The sequence below is a fragment of the Solea solea genome, chromosome 2 (genome assembly GCF_958295425.1).
Source record: "Solea solea chromosome 2, fSolSol10.1, whole genome shotgun sequence".
Taxonomy (NCBI): domain Eukaryota; kingdom Metazoa; phylum Chordata; class Actinopteri; order Pleuronectiformes; family Soleidae; genus Solea; species Solea solea.
The window spans coordinates 17,396,181-17,420,266 of record NC_081135.1 but is presented as its reverse complement, the minus strand read 5'-3'; the positions used below and the strand labels follow the sequence as shown (position 1 = coordinate 17,420,266).

Genomic DNA, 24,086 nt, shown 5'->3' with positions numbered 1-24,086 from the left:
ATGTAGCTGAGCATGCGTAGGATGTCCAAAGCCCTTAGGTTTAACGCACCTCTCGACCTTAAACTCAGACAGCGCATCCAGGTCCTCCATCCATCTAGTCCACTGATGCAAAATGTCCTGGGGTATGGTCTCATCCCATCCAACTTTCCTCCTACAAAGCTCCTGCATCATGATTTTGGCGGGCAAAACAACTGGTGCAAGAAATCCGAGAGGATCGTACACTGAACTGGAGACAGATAACATTCCTCTTCTGGTGCAAGTCTTTTGCTGGATCTCCATCCTGAAGTTAAATGCATCTGTCTCAACACACCACTGCAGGCCGAGGGCTCTCTCCACTGGAAGTTTATCCCTATCCAGGTTAAGCTCACTCAGCTCTTTAGCTCTGTGTTCCTCTGGCAGAGTTTGCAGCATGGTGCGATTGTTGCCGGTCCACTTGGTGAGTGTGAAACCTCCCCTTTGACAGAGCGACATCAGATCCTTGACCATGGTACTGGCTTCCTCTTCAGAGCCCATGCTCTTCAGACAATCGTCAACATAAAAGTTTTCCTTGACTGTTTGAGCCACCGCAGCTGGAAAGTCGGACTGATTGTCCTCTGCTGTTTTTCTCAGAGCGAAGCTGGCACAGCTTGGAGAGGACACCGCACCGAACAGATGAACAGTCATCCGAAACTCGGCCACCTGCTTGGTTAAATCTCCGTTTGGCCACCACAAGAAACGCAAAAAATCTCTGTCCTCCTCCACGACCTTGACCTGGTGGAACATTGATTGTATGTCGCCCATAATTGCCACTGGTTCCTGTCTGAACCTTATGAGGACTCCAAGCAATGTACTTGTAAGATTGGGGCCTTGCAAGAGCTGCTTATTCAGTGATGTTCCCTTGAATGCCGCACCACAGTCGAAAACCACCCGCAGAGCCTTCTTCCTTGGATGATATACGCCATGGTGGGGGAGATACCAAATCTTGCCACTGGCCCTTTCAAGCTGCTGTGCAGGTACTTGTTCTGCATAACCTTTGCTGATCATCCCATCCAGGTAGGTTTTATACTCCTCATAAAACTCCTCATTCTTAAGGAACTTCCTCTTCAGACTCAGCAACCTTTGTTTCACCACAGAGAAGTTGTTGGGCAGAGACACGACGTCCTTCTTAAAGGGCAGCCTTAAGCTGTAGTGACCTTTGTTGAGCGATGCAGAATTTTCCGCCATCTCCATGAACTTAACGTCCTCTCTTGAGAGTCCCTTCTCCTCTGTGGCTCTCTCGTTAAAGTCATGGTTGTACTGCTCACTTAACATTTGTTCCAACCGGCTCACCGAAATCCTGTTGACACTTACTGAAGGGTGCTTGACTTCCGAGCTGCTGCTGTTTCCATGCACAGGACCATTAATGACCCAACCCAGCGCTGTTCTTATAGCGTATGGGCCTTCCCCATGGCTATTTACGACCTCCCAGGGCTCCAACATCCTGGGAGCGTTGCTACCAATCAACAAATCGACGTTAGCCATTAAACTGGGGATTTTTACCTCTGACAGGTATGGCCATTTTGCCAGATCCTCTTCCTTCACAATGTTGTCCAGACTTACAGGCATCTTCTTCTGAGTCAGGACTTCAGGCAGTTTATAGAAAAGGTTGTTTTCCAAGCCAGATACCTCCAGGCCAGACAGTGAATAAGCTGGGACGACCCTTTCCTGTCCCATGGTTTGAAGGAGAAAACTGGTTCGTCGACCAGCAATGTTGAGTCTTTGCATGAGGTGCTCCGAACAAAAGGTGGCTGTGCTGCCAGGATCCAAAAAAGCGTATGTGCTGATTACACGATCACCTTTGACAGACTTAACTTGGACTGGAAGGATGGAAAGAAAACAGCGACCGTCTCCGGCCCCTGTATGCCCACATGTTTGATGAGATGCTGATGTCACAGGCTCCTTGAACCTTGAATTTGCTCTGTCTTTGTCCCTTTTGTCGACGTGGAGCACACTGGGATGATTCTGGCCACAAACCCTGCAGACCAAACGTTTGTCGCACTGTCGGCTCAAGTGCCCAGCACATAAACAGCCGAAACAAAGCCCCTGTTCCTTTAGGAAGCTTATTCTATCTCTGTGCTTGTTTCTTGTAAACTGTTGACATTTTTCCAATAAATGATTTCCAGAACAAAACACACAGGTTGACTTCATTAAAGAGCCATGTGATGATGTACCTCCCTTTGAATCCCTGGAGCTCTCAGCTGATTGCACAGGTACAATTGTGGTGGCAAAACTATTTCCTCTGATTTTGTTTAGTGGTTGCGATTTCATCCTGCTGCTGGCTTTAATGCTAGATGATCCAGATGCCACATCACGAATGTCGCCGAAAAGAGGGTCAGATATGATTTGAACCTGTTTTTCAATAAATGCAACCAGGTCTTTAAAAATTGCTCTTTGTCCAGATTTTTCCAATATGTCATGTGCGACAATCCTCCACCGCTCCCTCAGTTTGTATGGCAATTTAGACATGACAGCTCTCATGTTAGTTGGAATATCCAATTCTCGAACGTACTTTAGCTTCTCCATGACGTTACAACATGACCGCAGGAACAGAGAATAGTTTTGCAGTGTATTTACATCCTCTGCCTTTACTGTAGGCCAGGCCAAGACCTTTTCAATGTATGCGGTGGCGATCTTAAACTCATTACCGAAGTGTTGTTGAAGTAACAGTTTTGCCTGAGAATAACCATACTCTGGGGCCATATGCTGGCAACTTCGAACCAGTTCCCGTGGCTGTCCTCTTGTAAATTGTTCGAGGTAATACAGACAATCACCTCTGCTGACCTTCTGCTCCACACCTTGCTCAAATGCTCTCTGGAAGGAAATGAACGTAAGAGGGTCTCCGTCAAATACGGGAATGTCTCTTGCTGGCAATAACATTAAACGTTGCTGGTATACGAGGGCTGATGTTATTTCGTTCTGCTTTTCCATTATAGCACAAATGCTTGAAAATTGCCTTTCTTCTAGTGGCTGAGCGTTCAACAGTGTGTGTCCCAAAGGCTGTGTAGATGCATTTAATGGAGTTGTGGAATAAACATCTTGCACGTTTGGATCCATCCACCCGCTGGTGCATTGCTGGCTAGCCTCCCTTGCTAGCATAGCGGCTGGTGCTGGGTTGAATGTTGGCAATGACCAATCCTTTGACGGCTGTTTATTTTGATTTACAGGTCCGTATGCCTTGGCCATTGGGTTGAGCTTGGTAAGTGTCGTTTTGGTTTTCTTGTCCAGGTAGGAATTCATTGCATTTGTTGATGACTTAGAAACACTTTGGATGTCAGAGGCCTGCAAGACTGCTAGCTTAGCAGTGGATGCGGCTAGCTTGGTTTCCAACTCGAGCTGTTCCCTTTTCCTTTTGAGCTGTTGTTCTTGTTCCTCCAGAGCATGCATTTTCTGTAACGCTGCAGCTTGAGCGAGCAACGCAGCTCTTTCGGCTTCTGCTTTAACTCTTGTTGAAGAGGCGGTGCTTGACCTTCCACTCCTTGAGCTTTTTCTGCTTGAGTGTTTGCTTGCCACATTTGAAATACTGTCCTCTGGGTTCACATCATCTTTGTCATCATCATTGTAAACCTTTAATGTATGAGCAGCACCTGGTAATGTTTGCTCAACACCTGATAACCATTTGTTCACATTAGAAATAAATTCAACATTGCATATCATTTTTGCTTTGAACCATATGTCATGTTTTTCTTTTTCATCCTCTGGTAAAATACCCATCAAAGAACCATGAATACCCTTGGCTTCATCACACAAATCAACAAGATCATGAAGAACACATTGTACCTTTAATGTATCCTTGTTTTGCATGAGCATTTGCATATCTTCTCTTAATCTACCCGCTTTGTTTAGTTTAGCTTTCCGAGTTTTTTGCAACCTTTCGAGTTTTTCGGCAAAAGCCTTTACAGTTAATGTTACAACACGTTTTTCTTTGTCCTTTAGCACACCAACGCCATCACTGTTAATGTTTATTTCAGCTGGATGCATGATGGCCTCAATGGGCTCTTCCGATGTTTGATCCATGATGCTTTCCCCAAGAAACAAAGTTTTTAAGTTCGAGTTAATTACCCTCCCTCTTTGACCACCAATGCATTGGATTTACGCCCCTGGGGCTATAGTAAACAGCTGTGCGCAAAAACATAAATGGCCATTCATAAATTTGTAGCGCTACTATTTGCGGTGGGCGCCATGGTGATCCCGTTGTGGTTGTGCTGCACTGCCGGCGTATGGAGCTCTCGGCTCCCGGTGTCCTCGGTGTAGCTGCTCCAACGGCGACAGGTGCTGGATGCTAACAGCGTTAGCATGCGACGGCGTCCTCTGGCCGGTCCCCGGTGTCCTCGCGCTGGCTTGGCGTGGCTCCAAACAAAGCAGATGCTGTGGCTAACAGCGTTAGCATGCGACGGCGTCCTCTGGTCGGTCCCCGGTGTCCTCGCCTTGGCGTGGCTCCAAACGAAGCGAGTGCTGGGTGCTAACGGCGTTAGCGGATGTCAACTTCATGCCTGTCATGCAGCGGCGCCCTCTCGCCGCTTCGGATGACAACAGGTAGGCTCACGTAGGTGCAATGTTCGGTGTTTAGATGCTTGTGGCTTCTCTTTCCAGGGCGATGAAGCACGATCATTAGCGAGTTTTCGACTTAAATGTAGAGGCTAAACCTAAAGCTTAAAGCCACTGAGGGCTGCTAGAACAGGTTAACTTAAGATTGACGCGCTTGCCGGCCACTGAAGGAGACAGACGACTTCCTGGTTTGGTACTTTGCATGCTTCTTTATTTTTCTCACCATAACGATCATACGCAACATCCATTAACGGTGTGAACAAAAGTCCATCATGCACCATTTCCCAATACTGACTCGCCTGCCGTAGCGTGGCGGAGCAGAGCGGTCGAAAACTGTTAGCTCTTCCGACTAGCAACACCTGCACCCGGAAACACTAGTTCCCACCTTTGTAACCCCTCTTCCTGGTGCACAGAGGACACCTACTGGCCCCTCACAGACACACACCCAAACACAGAAATGGCTCATACAATATATATATATATTACAATGATTAAAAAGTTGATTTTGCATAATATGTCCCCTTTAAGTCCATGTGGTATTCATAACAAGGTTCCTTTCTCTCAGCGTGTGTATGTATATTATTGTAGTAATATTTGCTTTTTGCACTAGTCAAGTAATGTTGTTATTTTGTCATCATTCCACACAAACAACCTCTTGCCCTTTGTATCCACCATTTCTGCTATTTTCACACGGCAGCAAAATGCAAAGCTGTCGGGAAGTTTCAGTTACATTATGTCTAAACATCCGCTTTTATCTAACCCATTCACATCTACCTTTTTATTGATCCCCAAACTACTTCCCTGCATGTTGATGTGATATTACCAGACCTTTTTGAATTGTCTGTGTTTCCATTCAGGCATTTTTATGCGCAAATTGAAACTGTGCCCAAAACAGGCTGATGGAAACCCACCTACGAATTTGGGGGGAATATAGTCATGATCAAGAGAAATAGTGTTGTATTTGCAGTGACTTGCTTGCATGTGATATTTTTGCAGTTGATGATACTGATCTGCAACACTTTAATTCAGGTTACTGTTACTATAGTATATGTTAATTAAAGGTATGCAAGTGTATTATATTTTTCATTAAACAGAATATGCAGTTTTATGTAGTCCTACATGGTTAAATATAACTTACACTCTGTATAATATGGGGTCATGCATCACTGACTGTTAAACTGTGATACTACAAAGAACTAAGCATTAAAAATTAACACAAAACAGCAGCACAGTCCCTGGGGTCCCTTGCCTTTTTTTTTTTAGATTTAAAGGAGATTTGCAGAATCCTTGTTTCCCCTTGAGAGAGTGTGGCTATTTGCTGAAGTGTATGCAGTGTGTGTGTTCACTTAAAGCACATCACGCTCAGTGGGAAATCTCTGTACTAGAATAAGCATGAATATTTAATCCTCATGTTTTATGAGGTAAGGCCTTTAAACACAGACCTTTCAATTTAAGGTCTGTCAACACATTGGAAATAATGTCAGATATTATCATTAAGTGAACCTCAGCAGTGTTTAAAACCCAGGGTGGCAAAGCAGTTTCTCAACAGGTCGTTATCTGATCTTTGGTCTTTGAGGTTTCTTCAAACTACTTTCAGGAAAAGTCTAAAGTGCAGAGTGTGTCTTTTACCTTCATAGAGAAAGTCAGCAATTCCATTGAAGAGGACCCCATCCTTCCCCGAGGATGTCAGTCTAAGGGAGTTGCTCTTCACATCAGATTGGTAGTAGATGTTATTTTCAAATATGTAGATCTATGGAGACAAAACACACATAGTCACAGATGAAATGTGAAGACTGTATCCCAGAGTCTATGTAAACATTTTAGCCAAATTTGAAAGGATTCACAAGAATGTTACAAATGAACAAAATGAGGCATGAAAAACAGTAATATGTCAATATTTATTCATAATTGTTTTCCATAGATCTCTAACCCAGGTGTTAAAAGCAACATATGGGGCAGGTTGATTCCACTGAAGTGTCACAGACCATATAAAAATAGAAATAGAGTCTTCAGGTTGCAAAATGAACCTCAACATTTCTGATTTGACCATCGCCGTGTCAGTTTCTGAAACCAGACATTCACAGACATCACTTGCATCCAATCTCCCACTGAAGGATTTGCATGCTCGCAGTTGAAACTCTATGTAATCTTAGGGAATATTTTACTTTGAGGAAGCAATAAGACATTTCTCCAGATCACAATTTGGCCCCTGCCATGTTGACATTTTTGCACACGGAAGTTCACAGACTTCACCGGCAACCAGACTATTATTGGACTTACTGTCAGTCACACTGTGCCCACTCATATGTGCTGTGCTCCATCTTTCATTTTCCACTAAACTGGAACATAATTTACTAAACAAACCTCTTGTTCTATTGAGAACCTAGTAATTGAGATTGTTAACTCCTCAGGAAAATGTTTATTAACTTTATAACTCAAGTGGGAAGAAGGCTCATTTTCCCACACACTTATAATCAGATTTACTTTTTTTTTTTGAGTTGCCCCCTAGTGGCTATTCACCTTCTACTATTTGTTGGGATTCACACAGGAAGGCTACATCCTACAATAATGATAAGGGTACTGTCCATCACACCAACTTCTCCCCAGTTCATTTATTATTGTGTCAAAACACAAAAAGTATGTCTTTAAAAAAAAAGAGAACAATAAAACAGAGTCAATTTATACCTGTACAAAAGATCATACATGTCAGCATGCTTTGTTAATCACCGTGCGTGGAAATTCCCACCCTGCTGATGTCCTTGAACGCACCGTCAGTGCTGCTCGTCTGAGAGCGATCGTCGTCTAAACGATCTGTGGTGTGTGCGTCTATGAAGCCGTGAGTTGCAATGTTTTGCTTGTGTATTGCACTTTGTTGGTGTTTGTGTTTATTCATGTGTCTTTTGATGACCTGGAAGTTGTGTTTTTTCCATCAGTTATGTGATGTAATGACTAATTAGTCCCTAATTAGTGACGTGAAGCTAGCTGCTAACTGGTGATCAGATAAGTTTATGTTGCCGTATTGATCATCTGCATTGCTGGTCCCTGTTGCTTGTGAGTTAATGATTGATTAATGACTGTCTGTCCATCCATCTTATGTTTTTATGTTGCATAGAAACCAATCGATGACAGTTCATTTAGTTTATTTGAGTAATGTTGACGCTACATTCACTACTTATCTGAAGCTGTATTTTCCTTTGTTACCTTTGGATAGCTCAGTGTATTTCTATATGTTAGTTTTGATATTTTCTAATCAGACAGTATTGTGTTGTGTTTGTATTGCAGCAACCACACACCCTCACGCAAAAATTGATAAACAGCTTGAACCTTATTAAAGGACTCCGCCTCTTTTTCATGCACTCAGAAGAACTGTACAAAAGTGTCCTGACCCGACACCCTGTAGTGATTGCTGCCACCTAAGATCCCTATAGTCTACCGTACAATTTTTGGTCCTTCGAGCCGGATCAGAGCAACCACTTCAGCCTTACATGTTCAGCATGGAAGAGGGACGCTTATACGGAGAGTCTGATCGCCCACGCCGACACAGCCAACGGCCACCATATCTTCAGGACTATGAGGTGGGTTACCCTGCTAAGCCCCGCCTCCCATATGATGAGCAGGTCAGACAGACTGCTTCCCCTGAGGTCCTCCAATACATTCGTAATATGAGGGACGAACATGACCAACTGCGACGAGATGTGCAACGCCTTACGGAGGTCATCTCTACCTCTCCTGCACTCACTCCACAGAACACCAGGTCGCGGTCCAGACTGGGCGAAGACGGGAGGTTACCCCCAACTGCGCACGCAAGTAAGCTGGTGCCATGTAGAGGTCAGGAAGACCCACATCAGCATGAAAGTGCCTCACAGGTGCCAGTCAGTGATAAGTCACCACACCTGAAGGACAGTCCGCGCGACATGATTGAGGAGCTCACACACAGTCTAAGGGGAGCTGGGTTGCACAGTCAGGGCGCAGCACAGTCACCATCATCTTCTGGTGAGACATCCCCTCGATCTCAAGACTTCCCTCCAACCACAATGAAGGATGGGAAGCTCTCTCCAACTCAGCATTCAACCACTGGGGGATGGTCCCAGCAGCTCTGTCAAGAACAACGCTCTCTGTGCCCTACACCTGGTGCTGCTTCCGGTCAGTTTATGGACAGTCATCGCTCTCATAATAGTGCTACGATCAAACCGCCTGATAGCCGGTACCCTCCCCAGTTTGATGAGGTTTATGATCGCATGGACAGCAATTACAGTCAGCCTGCCAGATCTCATAGACTGTCTAGTCGGAGAGCCCACTATGATGACTACTACAGGCAAGAACACAAGCCTCCTCGTCCTACTGATCAGTACAGGCACTGGGATAACCACTACCCTGATACTTATTGGTATCCACCAGGTCGCCTGCACCCAGATGACTGGCCTCAGACTCCAGCCCCTCTCAGCAGAGCCCCACCAGCACAGACTTATCGTGGACCTCAACCAACAATCCCTGATCTCGTGCATGAGGACCCACGTGAGTTTGCAAGATTAAAGTTGGCGTTGGACAACATACTCCCATGTTACGCTCCAGAACACTTCAAGTTCCAGATATTGACAGATCACCTGAAGTGTGAAGAAGCACTGCTCATCGCTGATTCGTACAGCAACAGTCCATTTCCATTTAGTGACACCATGGGAGCTCTCACTGAGATGTATGGTCAACCCCAACATCTGGCCCTGAAGCGGATCACAAAACTGATGGATGGACCTAACATTCGGAGTAGTGACATCAGAGCTTTCAAGTCATTCGCACTCCAAGTCAGAGCACTAGTGGGCATGTTGCACCAGTTGGGAGAACAGGGTCGGACGGAGTTGAGGTGCGGCTCACATGTATCTCGCCTCTTAGCTAAGTTGCCATATGACCTAAGAGCCAACTTCCAGAGATTTGTGAACCCCATCCACACTCCCATACCAACGTTGCTCGACCTAGCTGAGTGGCTTGAGTATGAAATGCGTGTCCAGGTGATTGGAGACCAGTACTGTGACCACTCAGACAAGGAGAAACCTGCCCCACGGAAGGAGAAGCGTTTCGAGTACAAGTCTCATAAGACGACCACTATTCTCCATGGAAGTGAACAGAATAGAAGGTCAGAGAAAGAGACTACTGTCACACAGGAGAAACCGAAGAAGTACTGTCCCTTCTGTGACACTGTGCAGCACTACTTGAATCAGTGCAGTAACTTCAAACTGCTGTCAAGAGAACGGAAGACAGAGTGGATCAAGGCAAACAGGAGGTGTTGGAGATGCGGTCGTGAGCATCAAGCAGCTAAGTGTAACCTCAAAGCCAAGTGCAAACAGTGTGAACGACGGCACCTTGATGTTCTTCACGAAGTAAATATCAGCCAAAATGCACCAGCGTCTGATAAGCCCAGCACTACTGAAGAAAGCACCTGCTTAGTAAGTTCCATCTCCGAGACGCTTTATATAGATCGACCAACCAGCAGCAGCCAAGTTCTACTCAAGTTGAGTCGCGTCATCCTTACGAGTGGTACCAAAGCCATCGAGACCTATGCTATACTGGACGACGGATCAGAGCGTACCATACTCCTATGTGAGGCGGCAGATCGCTTGGGGCTTCAAGGGGAACCTGAAGACCTAGCACTCCGCACTGTCCGGCAAGAAGTTTGCACCATCCATGGTGCCACTGTGTCATTCTCTGTGGCTCCTGCAGCACACCCTGGCAAGTCCTTCCAGATCCACAGAGCCTTCACTGCCAAGGAACTTGGCCTAGCTCGCCATACCTATCCGATAGAAGCCCTACAGGAGAGGTACAATCATCTCAAGAACCTCCCACTGCCAGACATAAGGGAGGCACAGCCACTGCTGCTTATTGGGTCGGATAATCCACATCTCATCACCCCAGTGGAACCAGACCCAACCAGCCCGTGCTGCGCCACCTTTGCTCTTCAATCCCATGTCCAGAAGCACACCAAGCCAGAAGAGGACGCTCGTCTGTCCGTGGAACGTAATTTCTACGTTGACAACTGTCTGCAGAGTCTACCTTCGGAAGTGCAAGCTAAGAAGTTAGTGGACCGCCTGCAGTCTCTGCTCCTAGAAGGTGGATTTGAACTGCGGCAATGGACTAGTAATGTTCCTGTAGTAATCGGCCACCTACCAATAGAGTCCCGGTCAGAGAGCAGTGTACTCTGGTTCTCCCAAGAGTCGGACGATCCTCAAGAGCGCACTCTAGGACTCGTATGGCAGTGCAAGTCTGATGCACTTCGATACAAGCATCGCCAGAGCGAAAGCCAAGAGCCGACCATGCGCAACATTTATCGACTGCTTGCCCAACAGTACGACCCTCTAGGATTCCTCATCCCGTACACCACTAGAGCCAAGGTCATCGTGCAACACCTCTGGGACAAGAAAAGGGGATGGGATGATCCGCACTTACCAGACGATCTGCTCCAAGCCTGGCGTCTGTGGGAGAGTGAACTGTCCCAGCTGTCACAAATAATGCTGCCGAGATGCTACACCGACCCAAGCTTGGATTGCAGCAACAGCGTCCGCAGTATTCATGTGTTTTGTGATGCTTCGGAACGTGCATACGGGTCCGTGACATATCTGCGCACCGACAAAGGCGAAGGACAAGTTTATGTGGCATTCTTGGCTGCACGATCAAGAGTGGCGCCCAAGAAGCAACTCTCAATTCCCAGACTGGAACTGTGTGGTGCTTTAACAGGAGCACAGTTAGCTTCGGTCTTGAAGAAGGAGCTCACTCTCGACATCAAGAAGGTGGTGTACTGGACAGACTCGACTACAGTGCTCAACTGGCTCCATTCAGACTCATGCAGGTACAAAGTGTTCGTGGGAACCAGAATCGCAGAGATACAAGACCTCTCGGACCCAGCATCCTGGCGTTATATTGACTCAGGGACCAATCCTGCTGACGACCTCACGAGAGGGAAAACACTGGCTCAGCTTGCTGGGGAGAATCGCTGGAGCCGAGGGCCACCGTTTCTTCAACTGCATGCTAACCAGTGGCCAAAGGCACCAGTAGGAGAACCTACAGAGGGAGTAGAGGAGCTGAGGAAGACCGTATTCTGCGGGCTGTTGGCGGGGTCCACCAGTTCAGCAATACCGGACATCCAACAGTTCAGAACTTACCAGGAACTCCTGAAAGCTAGAGCAGAGCTGGCCCTGCTGAGACATGCCCAGACGGAGAGCTTTCCAGGAGAGTTTGCGCAACTGAAAGCAGGAAAGGCCATCCCATCCAGTAGCAGGCTACTTACTCTTGCACCTGAATATGATGCATCTTGTGACCTGATCAGAGTGGGAGGTAGACTCCGCAGGTGCGACAGCCTGGGCCCTGAAGTTCTGCATCCAATACCTCTGGACGCCTCTCATCCAGTTACGAAGCTCCTCATTCAGCACTGTGACGCCCAGCTGCATCATCCTGGAGCTGAACGTGTTTTTGCAGAGCTCCGCAGGAAGTACTGGATACTGAGGGGTAGAGAAGCAGTGAGGAGATATCAACACCACTGCCCTGAGTGTAAGAAGTGGAGAGGCCAACCAGGAGTTCCACGAATGGCAGATTTGCCCCCCTCAAGTTTGAGGATCTTCCGGCCTGCCTTCTACTCAACCGGGATGGACTGTTTTGGCCCCATGCTCATCAAAGTCGGAAGACGCAATGAGAAGAGATGGGGCATCCTTTTCAAGTGTCTTACAACTCGAGCAGTCCACCTAGATCTGGTGGTGAACATGGATGCTGATTCCTTCCTGATGTCGCTCCGACGGTTTATAGCTCGTCGAGGGAAACCCTTTGAGCTACTTTCGGATCAAGGCACCAACTTTAAGGGTGGAAGTAAAGAACTGCATGAAGCATTCAAAGCTATGGAACCAGCCCTCCGAGAACAACTGGCGGCAGAACAGATTCGATTCCGCTTCAATCCACCTAATGCTCCCCACTTCGGTGGGTCTTGGGAAAGGGAGGTGCGGTCTGTGAAAGCAGCCCTGCGCACCACACTGGGAGCTCAAACCGTAACGGAGGAGGTGTTGAGGACCGTCATGCTTGAGGTGGAGTGTATCCTCAATTCCAGACCTTTGGGTTACGTCTCCACAGACATCGCAGACCCAGATCCTGTCACACCCAACTCCTTGTTGATGGGGCGGCCAGATCGCTCTCTGCCACAAGTGGTCTACCCAGAATCAGAGCTGCTCAGCCGCAAGAGGTGGAGACACACTCAAGTTCTAGCCGACCATTTCTGGAGGCACTTCATAAAGCACTTCCTGCCCACCTTACAAGTACGGCAGAAATGGCGCACCGAGAAGGACGACATGACCGTTGGAACTGTGGTTCTCATTGTCGACCAGCAAACCCCAAGAGCCCTCTGGCAGGTAGGAACAGTGAAAACTGTCATACCTGGGGCTGACGGGCGGGTTAGGACTGCAGTCGTCCAAGTCAAGGACCGCACGTATACTCGCCCAGTGGTGCGACTCATCAAGCTACCTGCTCTACCCCATGATGTTACCAAGACGTAGTGAAGAGTTCTAGGAGCGTCAAATTTGCACACCAAATTTGGGGGCGGCTGTACAAAAGATCATACATGTCAGCATGCTTTGTTAATCACCGTGCGTGGAAATTCCCACCCTGCTGATGTCCTTGAACGCACCGTCAGTGCTGCTCGTCTGAGAGCGATCGTCGTCTAAACGATCTGTGGTGTGTGCGTCTATGAAGCCGTGAGTTGCAATGTTTTGCTTGTGTATTGCACTTTGTTGGTGTTTGTGTTTATTCATGTGTCTTTTGATGACCTGGAAGTTGTGTTTTTTCCATCAGTTATGTGATGTAATGACTAATTAGTCCCTAATTAGTGACGTGAAGCTAGCTGCTAACTGGTGATCAGATAAGTTTATGTTGCCGTATTGATCATCTGCATTGCTGGTCCCTGTTGCTTGTGAGTTAATGATTGATTAATGACTGTCTGTCCATCCATCTTATGTTTTTATGTTGCATAGAAACCAATCGATGACAGTTCATTTAGTTTATTTGAGTAATGTTGACGCTACATTCACTACTTATCTGAAGCTGTATTTTCCTTTGTTACCTTTGGATAGCTCAGTGTATTTCTATATGTTAGTTTTGTTATTTTCTAATCAGACAGTATTGTGTTGTGTTTGTATTGCAGCAACCACACACCCTCACGCAAAAATTGATAAACAGCTTGAACCTTATTAAAGGACTCCGCCTCTTTTTCATGCACTCAGAAGAACTGTACAAAAGTGTCCTGACCCGACACCCTGTAGTGATTGCTGCCACCTAAGATCCCTATAGTCTACCGTACAATACCCATCAAAGTTGTGTATAAAAGGAAACGGGTGACAATGTGTGTGTTATTGGCCTCTGCAAACCCCTAGACATTTGTGGCCTATAATGTGCTCTTGCATATAATACAAACTCACAGTTAGCACATGAAGCCTTCTGCTGTCTGATTATCATCACTCTCAAAGTAAATGCTGAAAGGATCACAAAGATCAGAGAAATGGTGATTTTTTTCTACAGAAATACTTCAAATGCACCATATGTGACAATTTCTCCTCTGAAGATGGTGATTTATTTGTACAACTGTACAGAGAAGATAATTTATTATAAATTATAGAATCCAATGGCAACATATGATCCTAGCGACTGTAGTAAATATACATATATATATATATATATATATATATAGACATACATTCATTATAGTTTTTGACAGACTGTATTGTCATATGTTTATATGATTGTTTCTTATGAATTATTATGATGATCCCTCACAGTTTTTCTCAGTTTACTCACCAGTTGTTGACCCTGCACTCCCCACGCAGCATACTGCAGCACAGAGTTCACCACCTCAGGAGGGTCCAGCTCCCAAACTTCCCTGAAAAAATACATTAAAGGCAACAAGCAATGTCATTACTAACATGCACTGTTGGGCCACTTTATATAATTTGTAAACTCTGCCTCAGTTCTGCTGGGAATATGATAAAATAGATGTGCATGCATGACTGAGCACACATGGGCCAAACATGTTCTCACATTGGAATGTATTTCATATTTACATAAAACAAGACATTTATTGGCATCACCCAATAATGTCTGCTACAACCCGTTATGTGATATTTGATCTTGGTTCAGTTGATAATATGGTACACATACAAATACAAACAAAACCTGCTGAAATTACACTTGTTTTAGAAAAGGCAAATCCCTTCAGCTGTGTTGTTTTAATCCTCTTTGATTTGTAATGGTTATTCTGACTGACAGTTGTGGCAGAATGTCAACACCCCAGCATGTCTGGGATTAACACTTTAGCCTCTGTGACACTTGTTTCAAAAATCCCTTTGTGAAGCAGCAGAGCCCCAAACAGCTGCAAACTGATCTGCAGATAATTTCAAAACCTTTGCCGCGACTTTATGTTAAACTTTTCAGTTTGTGATGCGAGGCAGGTCTGCTTGACAACCTGATGATAATTTTAAAGTCACACAGTCTCACCAGATAAACTAAATTTACTAAAAGCAGAGTTTGAAAGTAATGTATTAGATAATGATTTCACATTTAATCCCATTTTGTCATAAAAACACCTGGAAGCTCCCTGATATTTAGAGTTTGGACTTCTTTGGGTAATTTAAGGAAAATTACCTTGACCTAATTTGATTTTAGATTTTTAAAAGTAATTAAAAGGGAACAACACTCCTTCTTCAGAGGCTAACTGTCTGATAACCAAAGGAGAGAAGGAGGTATGGAGAATTGGAGCAGTGTAGAGAGAAAAGTGATGTAGTGACAGCTCTTGTGAAATAAAAGGGGGAGGAGCCTGGGACAATGAGCCTTGCCCTGATTAGACAAGAGGGTGACGGAAGAGTGTACCAGTGATACAAGAGTAGAATGCAAGCCAACAGTATAATTTGTGTTCAACCAGAGAGGCAGAAGGTATGCATTTTTTTTTTTATTATTATTATTATTACAACCTGTATAATTTCAATACACTAAGCACATTTTAAATGAACAACTTTTTACTTTTACTTGAGTATATTTTTAGATGAGTAATTTTTTCATCTAAGTAATAGTATTTTTTACTAGAGTAGAACAACTCTTTCCACCTCTGTGTACAAGATGAATTGTCCACTGTGATATGATTTATGTAAAAAGTTGTAAATATACCCACACCTGATGGGACAATTTAAACGTTTCATGTTCTGATTATCCTGACAAAAATAGCTGCACTTCAAGTTTTTCTCAGTCGCTTTGGTGCTTTTCTCACATCACTATTAACATTTGCACAGCAGTTAAAACAATTAGTGCAAACTGCAAAACCTTGTGGATAACCTGCAAAAGCACGTCACTTGCTCAAAATGGATAGTCCATTCCTCAAAAGCAAGTATTCATGTCAATGAAACTGCCAGTGTCATCAAAATGAGAAGTCTTGACACCATCGTTTATGAGTCAAATGGCTTTGTCAAGTTTTCATTACGATAGTTTATTCTGTCAGTGTTTTCCAATGCAAAAAAAGGTCAGAACTCAGTGACACTACCTGAAAATGCTCAAGACAGCACTATACACTACTTGTACAGCCATTTGAAAACTACAGTAAGGTTACACTTGCTGAAGTTAGGGGAGTAAGTGAGTACGAGACAATGAATATGTATGTTTCACATTTTGACTGTATATGCTCTTTGCAATTCTCCAACATTGTGCAAAAGAAAAATACACTACAGTCACTTATTTAGAACAAACATAAGAAACACCCTTTTGGTAGAGCTGTGCACAAATGTGAACAATATAACAGTATATATTGTAACTGACGTAAAATGTATAATTCCGAGATAAAATGTAGATTTTAAATGTTCTCCATTGTAGAGGTACTGAGAGGTGATACACTTCTTGTCGGGAGCACAGAAATGTTTGGCCATACTGTAGATTCTTATTAGAAAATGTGCATGCACAGTTCACTCCTCTTAATACAAGAGACAGGAGCTTGCTAGTCTATTGCCTATTTGCCTCCCCCCTTCCACTCAGTGTAACAGTTGAGTTTGGTAGTAGTATGGTACATGTTTTTTTAGGCAAACACTTGCAGTCTATTCTCATACAAAGCTTGTTGAGACAGCCACAAACCGTGCAGGTAAGAAAAAATAAAAAAGCTGCTGGATGTGCTCCATTGTTGTTTGTTGTTGTTATCTGTTGTGTCGCATTCATTGTCGGTGTTCGTTGCTATGCTATGCACATCCCGGTACTGTCCTCAGTCAAAACGCAAGCCTGACCCTGCAGGGCTTTACCATTCCATTCGAACAGTACCATGATGGAAATACAGCATTACACACTGCGTACTAGCAAAAATCTCTGCTCAAGTATATATGTTGGTACTATACATTAGATTAATTTAAATTATTCCTGTACAAAGGCTCTTAATGCAAATATCTTTCTTGATGTAAATATATAACAAAATATCTTTAATTGACTTTTCAACTGGACACTATTTGCATAGGGTTCCTGAACATGAGGACAGTCCATTTTTTGTGTTATGATTTTAACATTTGAAGTAGATCAACGTCTGCCTTTCCCTTAATACATGTCTCAACATGGAATTTTCTGTATCTCTGTATCTTATTGTAGCAAACTGGGCGGCTGACAGTTATTTATTTTCACTGATAACAGGTTTTTATAACATGCAGGTTGTCCTACAGCAACTGCTGAAGAAGACACAAACACTCACCGTGTGTGAATATTGTAGATGCTGTAGGAGGCCATGTAAGAGTGACGGTAAACCTGAAGCAAAGACAGAGACACAGAGAGGGAGGTATTAAAGGATGACTGTCTCAATCCCTAACAAGAGATGCAGGAGTGCCACAGATAATGACATTATGACAAAAAAAATGAAGAGGAGGAAGGCATCAAACAAAACAGAGATGGCTGGCGGTTTTCAGTGATATAATCTCCAGACAATGCAATTTGCATGGGTGACAGCTGTATAGGACGAGTCATTTTAATTCCATCAAAGGAACACATCATCACCCAAAAGCCTGGGAGACAGAGAGATACAAAGTGACAGAGGGGTGCACATTAAGCTGTCTGAACCCTCTCCCTCCCTGCCAGAGAAGTTATCATGCCTGACATGACAATAGACCTGTGAACGTGGTGGGTGATCGGACACAGAAACAGGCCACTGATTTGCATTCCATCATGGAGATGACACTTATGTATTCAGCTCTGACAGAAGGCAAAGGAATCTATGGCATCTTTGACACAAACTTCAGTTCTGCCACGATAAACACACACATGCACACACAGATTAGTCTCCATTTAAAGGTGGACGACAGACCGACCAGACAATCGACCAATACTGTTTTTTCTGTCGCCAACGATGATTAGAAATCAGAACTGCCAATGTGGGACACATAGTGTCATTGTGGCTATCACTTTTACCTCACAGCAAGAGGGTCACCAGTTTGAATCCCACTTTTGCATGGGTTGTCTCCGGGTTCTCCGGTTTCCTCCCAGAGTGCAAAAATATGCAGAGGTTAACTCTAAATTGACTGTAGGTGTAAATGCGAGAGTGAATAGATGTTTGTCTCTGTATGTTTGCCCTGTGATGGACTGGCGACCTGTCCTGGTACAGCCTGCCTTTTGCCCCATGTCAGCTGGGATTCTTGTCTAGTCTTGTCAAGGTCTACATTTAAAAAAAGAAGTTGGAAAAAAATCTTCATTATCAGGTTGGCAGTATGATCTCAAATGTGCTGCACAATATTCCATTACGATATTGCAATAAAGTATATTAAGTGGTGGGCCACATGTGGCCCTTGGGTCGTAAGTTTAGAAACTCTGCAGTAGATAATGAATGAGTGAGCAGTCAATGTTGAGATATGGTGCCAATTTTCTTTTATGGCTGATTTGTTTTCCTCCTCCCTCCATAACATTTGGACTTTATTGGTGTAGCAGCATTATCAAGTTTCTGAGAATGAAAGTGTGTAAACCTTAATACTAAAAAGTCAATCTTGGCATATTGATTAAAATAATAATCAGCAATAATAGATAGATAGATAGATAGATAGATACTGTAGATAGATAGAGTGAGTGAGTGTGTTTCCAGACTGAAACTGACCGGTAGTTTAGATTTGAGACAAATCTAACCTACCATAAAGACAAAAAATGAACAAAGAAACCAGCCCTGAAAAACTACTATAAGCACCTTTTTCATTTTATCAAGGATGTTATAGGAGGGAGTAATACACATGCCAGTGGCACAAATGAGCTCTTCAAGTGCTCCCTGCTACACCTGAAGGAGCTGAGCCAGAGGCTACAAGTGCTCTACATCGTCTCGCAAGGTGTTGTCCATGATGGAGTTCATTTTGGACCATTCCTTCAGGCGGTCCAGACCCACAGAGACGATAAGCCTTTTTATTTTACCCTTTTCTCTTTACAATGGTATTGTGCCTGCTGGCATAGGCTTCCCAGCACACAACAGCAAGAACATGGCTTGACTTTCTCAGTACATTGATAGCTGCCATCTGTCTTACATACACAGAGCTGGTCACGTACACACTTTTGTGTCATGTGTCATCATAGGCCTTTTTAATGTTTTAGTGACAGTGTGGTTAATTTATTAACTTTATTTCTGCGGATATTATTTGAAAAAATACATTTAGTGTAGGTGTCTGAGTTCATCATGTGGTTGATTATAATAAACTAAAAATATATTCTAAAAGTATAATGTCATTTTAAAATAATGCAAATTTGACCTGCAAAAACCTTTGGATGTTATAAAGGATAATGCCACCTTGCATGTCTGCTGAACCTAGACACCCCAAGCAGACATGCTCTTAGTGAAAACATGGCTGCAAGCAGGCAGGCAAACTCTAGCTCAGCATTAGCATAAGAAGGAGAAGAATGGAATGTGTTATTGTGTGACTTGTATGTTAGAAACCCCTCATTCAGATGTATTTCAATGATGCAAACATACTGAATGACTGGCAACTTATTTGGCCCCTGGTGTAGAAAAATGCTCTCTATGGACTTTGGTGAGGGAGAGTAAGTGGTTTACAAAGTGACACAAACTTCAGTGTCCAGTTGGAGAGGGCTGTCTATTGGCAAGATAAACACTTTTTTACACTCAAAGTGGTGTGAATTGAGCAAGCCTGCCAAGCCTGCACACAACACAGTCTTAAGGCTATGACTATGTGTTTGTACCTCATACAACCACGCTGCAATGAACTGGAACTATCTCTTTAGGTCGACACTTTGTGATGTAAATAAGTGGAGACTCTATGGGAAGTGACATCAACATCATTCTTAAACAGGACACACCAGACTAGACCACTGTAACCTTCATAATGGTGGGATTAACTTTTATAAAATGACCACTGAGGGACACACAGTGGTGCAGGGCCTTTGTGTGGAATTTGAATGTTCACATTGTGTGGGCGTGGGTTTTCTCTGGGTTTCCTTGTACAGTTCAAAAACATGCAGAGGTGGATATGGATGTGAGAGTGAAAGGTTATTTATCTCTACATGTTTGCTCCTGCGACGGACCAGGGTGTACCCCTTCTATGTCTACTGGGATTGGATTCAGCTCCCAGTGACCCTCATGTGGAGTATAAAGCAGTAATAAATGAAAACAATATATATCATTGAGTGTAAGTATGTATTTCCTTCATCTTATTACTGTGTGAGAGACAAATTGTCAGAGAGCTTTTCGGTAACAAGCCAATAGACATCCCTCCATTCAATATGCTTGGAGCTTGACAGAAAGGTCATTACAGGAGGCTAATTGGTATGGTTTGGCAACTTTAACAGCACAAAAATCACTGACAGCAGCCATAATGACCATCTTTATATGAGCAATAGAAATTAAATATGGGCAGTGAAAGATGGAGTCATCCTTCTGCTGAACGATCCCCGCCAAACGCTGCAGTTGCCTTCAGCTCTAAACAGCTATAGAGAGTCAGAACTTCACAGTTTGCATTTGTGCTATTGTTTTCCACCACAGCAGATATCTGTTTCCATTAGGCTTTAAAAATAAACTGTAATATAATAAAAAAATAAAAAAATAAACTGTAATATAATAAATAAATAAAAAGATGGCCAAAAAGATGGAGACACAGCTAGCAGTTAGCCAACCTGAATATACCGGAGTATTTACAAGCTAGAGAGCAATTTAGTTGTCCTTGAGGAGGCAATTTCTTTTGAAATTTGGCCACAGTTGATGCGTGAGCAGTGTCTGTACAGTGTCTGTATTGCTGAAGTTCTTGTGTTTCATTTAAGTGCCCAGATTAGAAGCCACACCTCTCACAAGTGACACATGCCCAAAGATGGGTCAATGGAGATTGATTTTGGGCCACAACATAAATTATTCTTCCTAATCCTTAAATTACCCCCTCAGTGTTATTTTGTGTTTTTGGTTCTGGGGGCATGGTTTGGGAGGGGTAGAAAAATAATATGTTTCCTTGGTACTATTACAGGTATTACTATTTCTTATTATTTCCCACCATGTTATTCACATTAATTTGACCTTTTACATACACAGATGTACAGCATGTACATATTATGTACTGAATATATCATTGATATTACTGTTTTATTTTGTTTATTTTCAAATATTATATTAATTAAATTGCATTATTCTGTGTGTGGGTTTTCTCCGGGTTCTCCGGTTTCCTCCCACAGTCCAAAAACATGCAAAATGGGGGATTAGAGTGGATTTAATTTCCCTGTTGATTAGTTTTATTATTTAAATGTTTTACATGTTCCTTTTATGTTTTTTAAGGTAAATATTCCTGTTCATACGGTTCATTTTTTTTTTTACAGTTGTGATCAATATGGTGTTGTGTGTAGTATATTTGAATGTCACAACTTTGCACAGGAAGTAAAATATACCAATCTGCCTTGCTTTATGGCTATGAAGATACAATAAAAACAAACAAACAAACAAAAAATATGACTTGGTTTCACCCAACAGTAAATCTGAGCGTCTCCCCTCAGGACTGAGGTTTACAGTTCTGAGATATAAAACAAAGCAACATAAAACTAGCTGTGTTCCAGCAACCATTGCACAATTGAATAATAGTAATATTGCACATTATCTATTTTTTGTTATTTAGTTATAGTTTTTATGTTTCCAGCACATTCATTCTCTATTTACTTAGTTTTATAATGTTTTCATTTCACATTTCATTACATTTGGCACGTCTGTGAGACAATGTCTCTGTCTTGAAACAGCAAATCAACTGGGAACGCATGACTTATAAAACCATATGGGCAAAAAAAAAATTACAATGAAACAAACTGCAACATCCAGGAAGTAAAAATAGTTACATTTTCCTCAGGGGCTGCTAGAGACAAAAAGAAAAAAGATCATCACAGTTACAATTGCCAGGTAAAAAACAAAATCCCGACTTTTCTCTCTGTGTCAAAAGTGAATACTTTTCCTACAGTTTCCTAACAATGTCGCCATATCAGCATATCAAAGGCAATAATGTGTAACTGTTCTCGGCTTGTTTCCACTGTCACCGCGATGCTGGAAACAATGTGTAAGGGGTTGTAGAAGTAACCATAAATGTGAAACATTATCCAACTACTACAAATACCAAAGCACATCTTTCCTCCAAATTACGTAAAATTAAACAAAGCAGATTTTGATGAGGCTTATGGTAATTAATAAAGACATTAGGAAAAACTATAAGGTTCAGCACCGGCACACAATACAGTGGCACAACAATAATAAAGATTATTATTCACACTGAAAGTTAATTCCTGTTTTTGAGAGAAAAGGATTCACACTGACTTCATTTCAACTAATTGGTTGGGTCCTTTGTTGTTGGCTTCATGGTAAAGCAGCAAAAGGTTGTGACATTTTCAACACTCACACACATTCACCAAGACTAAACAACAATAAAAGGTTATTAAACAACAACAAGTTATTTAAACATTATGGTTGATCTTTAAAGTCTAATTGTGGTGAACACCGACATTATCATGACTAACCTTTACTTCGTTAAATTCTCACTCTTTTCATGGCACTTTTTTATTCCTCTGTCTTGACATGAAACAAATAACTTCCTGTGCAAAGCACAAGAAAGTCACTGGGCACAAGACCAACACAAGACCACAACACTGCTGTACTAAGAAACACAGACAGAGTAGTGTGGAGCTGATTGAAGTTTAAATCTAGTCTAAAACAAACCCTTCTCCTCAAGATGAAAACATGTGAACTATATAAGTGGTCTCTAATCTTTTTTGAGCCACGGACCGGTTTAATGTGAGACAATATTTTCACGGACCGGCCTGGTGTGGCGGATAAATACAACAAAATGAAATGATACGACCGGCATTAAAACTGGTATATTCTAACTATAATAATAAATGTGAATCCACTTCGATGCAACTTTATTAGCAGTGACCTCGTAACATCGTGCCAATGATACTGCACAGAGCGCAGCCGTGCGCAACGGTTGGGGGAGAAAATGGCCAAGTCCATCACTGATCTTCACAAAGCCGCAACATTCCTGTGGCCGAAAATCAACCAGTTGTGGATGCTGCCCGCTGACCAAAGGGCAAATGTACAACATGTGAAGTCCCGCCTGTTAACTGCACAGCAGTTGACGTGGAGGACCCAGATGACGTGAGTCATGCTGGGTGCTGCGCCGACACCAGCAGCAGCACCCGCTCCCACCGCTGCAAAAACACACAGCGCTTTCGATCAACCGTCATTTGCAATCTCCAGCAGTTGATCTTCTTCTTGCGACCATGACATGTGACCTAGGCAAGCATCTTGACATGCATCAAGAGTGAGTCATAGACAGATGACATAGATGTGGCAGAGAGAATCCGGTAATTTTCGAAATAAAACATCGTTCAGAATCAGATAATAAGTAATAAGTTATGTATTCTTTCTGTGTGGCCCGGTACCAATTGACCCATGGACCAGTACTGGTCCATGGACCGGGGTTTGGGGACCACTGATCTATATCACTCTAGAAATGTCAGGACAAAACAGATTCTGTAAAGAATGTACACATGAAATGTTTCTCTTAAAAGTAATGAGTAACATTTTCAACATTGTTGATCTCTCTTAGGACAGAACGTCTTTCATATTTGTTTGCTTATTAAGCTTCTGCTTCCAAAAGCAAAATGCACGGTGGCCTCTGTAAAGCAAGGTCCTTGCCTAAAATAGAGTATTAAAGGCTTGCTCTAAGGCTATGAGAACCAAACACATTTTATTGATTAAACACTTAAAGACATTCAATTTCTGCCAATAAATATTTTTAAATATTACACTCTAAAGCTTTAAATGTCACAGTACATGTACAATGTTGACTTGCATTGCTTCTTGTCATTTTAAAGTGAAAACATACAATATTCATACCCTTTTCATTTTCAAGTACTGTTGTGATTGTTTACTCTCCAAAGGAAATCCACATGGATTCCGACCGGATTTAGATTTCATATTGATATTCTGGAAATCCTCATCTCAGTGAAATCCAGTGATCCTCAGTGATGTGAAGGCAGAGCTGGAT

The 24,086-nt window shown here is 43.1% G+C and overlaps 1 protein-coding gene across 2 annotated transcripts in view; it reads right to left on the bottom strand.

The window, feature by feature from the left end:
• Positions 1-24,086, bottom strand: part of LOC131444761 (inactive dipeptidyl peptidase 10-like) — a 278,070-nt gene that overhangs the window by 43,086 nt on the left and 210,898 nt on the right. For both annotated transcript variants that reach the window (XM_058615388.1, XM_058615398.1), the window contains exons 6-8: positions 17,291-17,343; positions 14,380-14,461; positions 6,193-6,313 (exon numbers count right to left, since the gene is read on the bottom strand). In XM_058615388.1, coding sequence (XP_058471371.1) covers positions 6,193-6,313; positions 14,380-14,461; positions 17,291-17,343 — 256 coding nt within the window. The remainder of the gene's footprint in view (positions 1-6,192; positions 6,314-14,379; positions 14,462-17,290; positions 17,344-24,086) is intronic.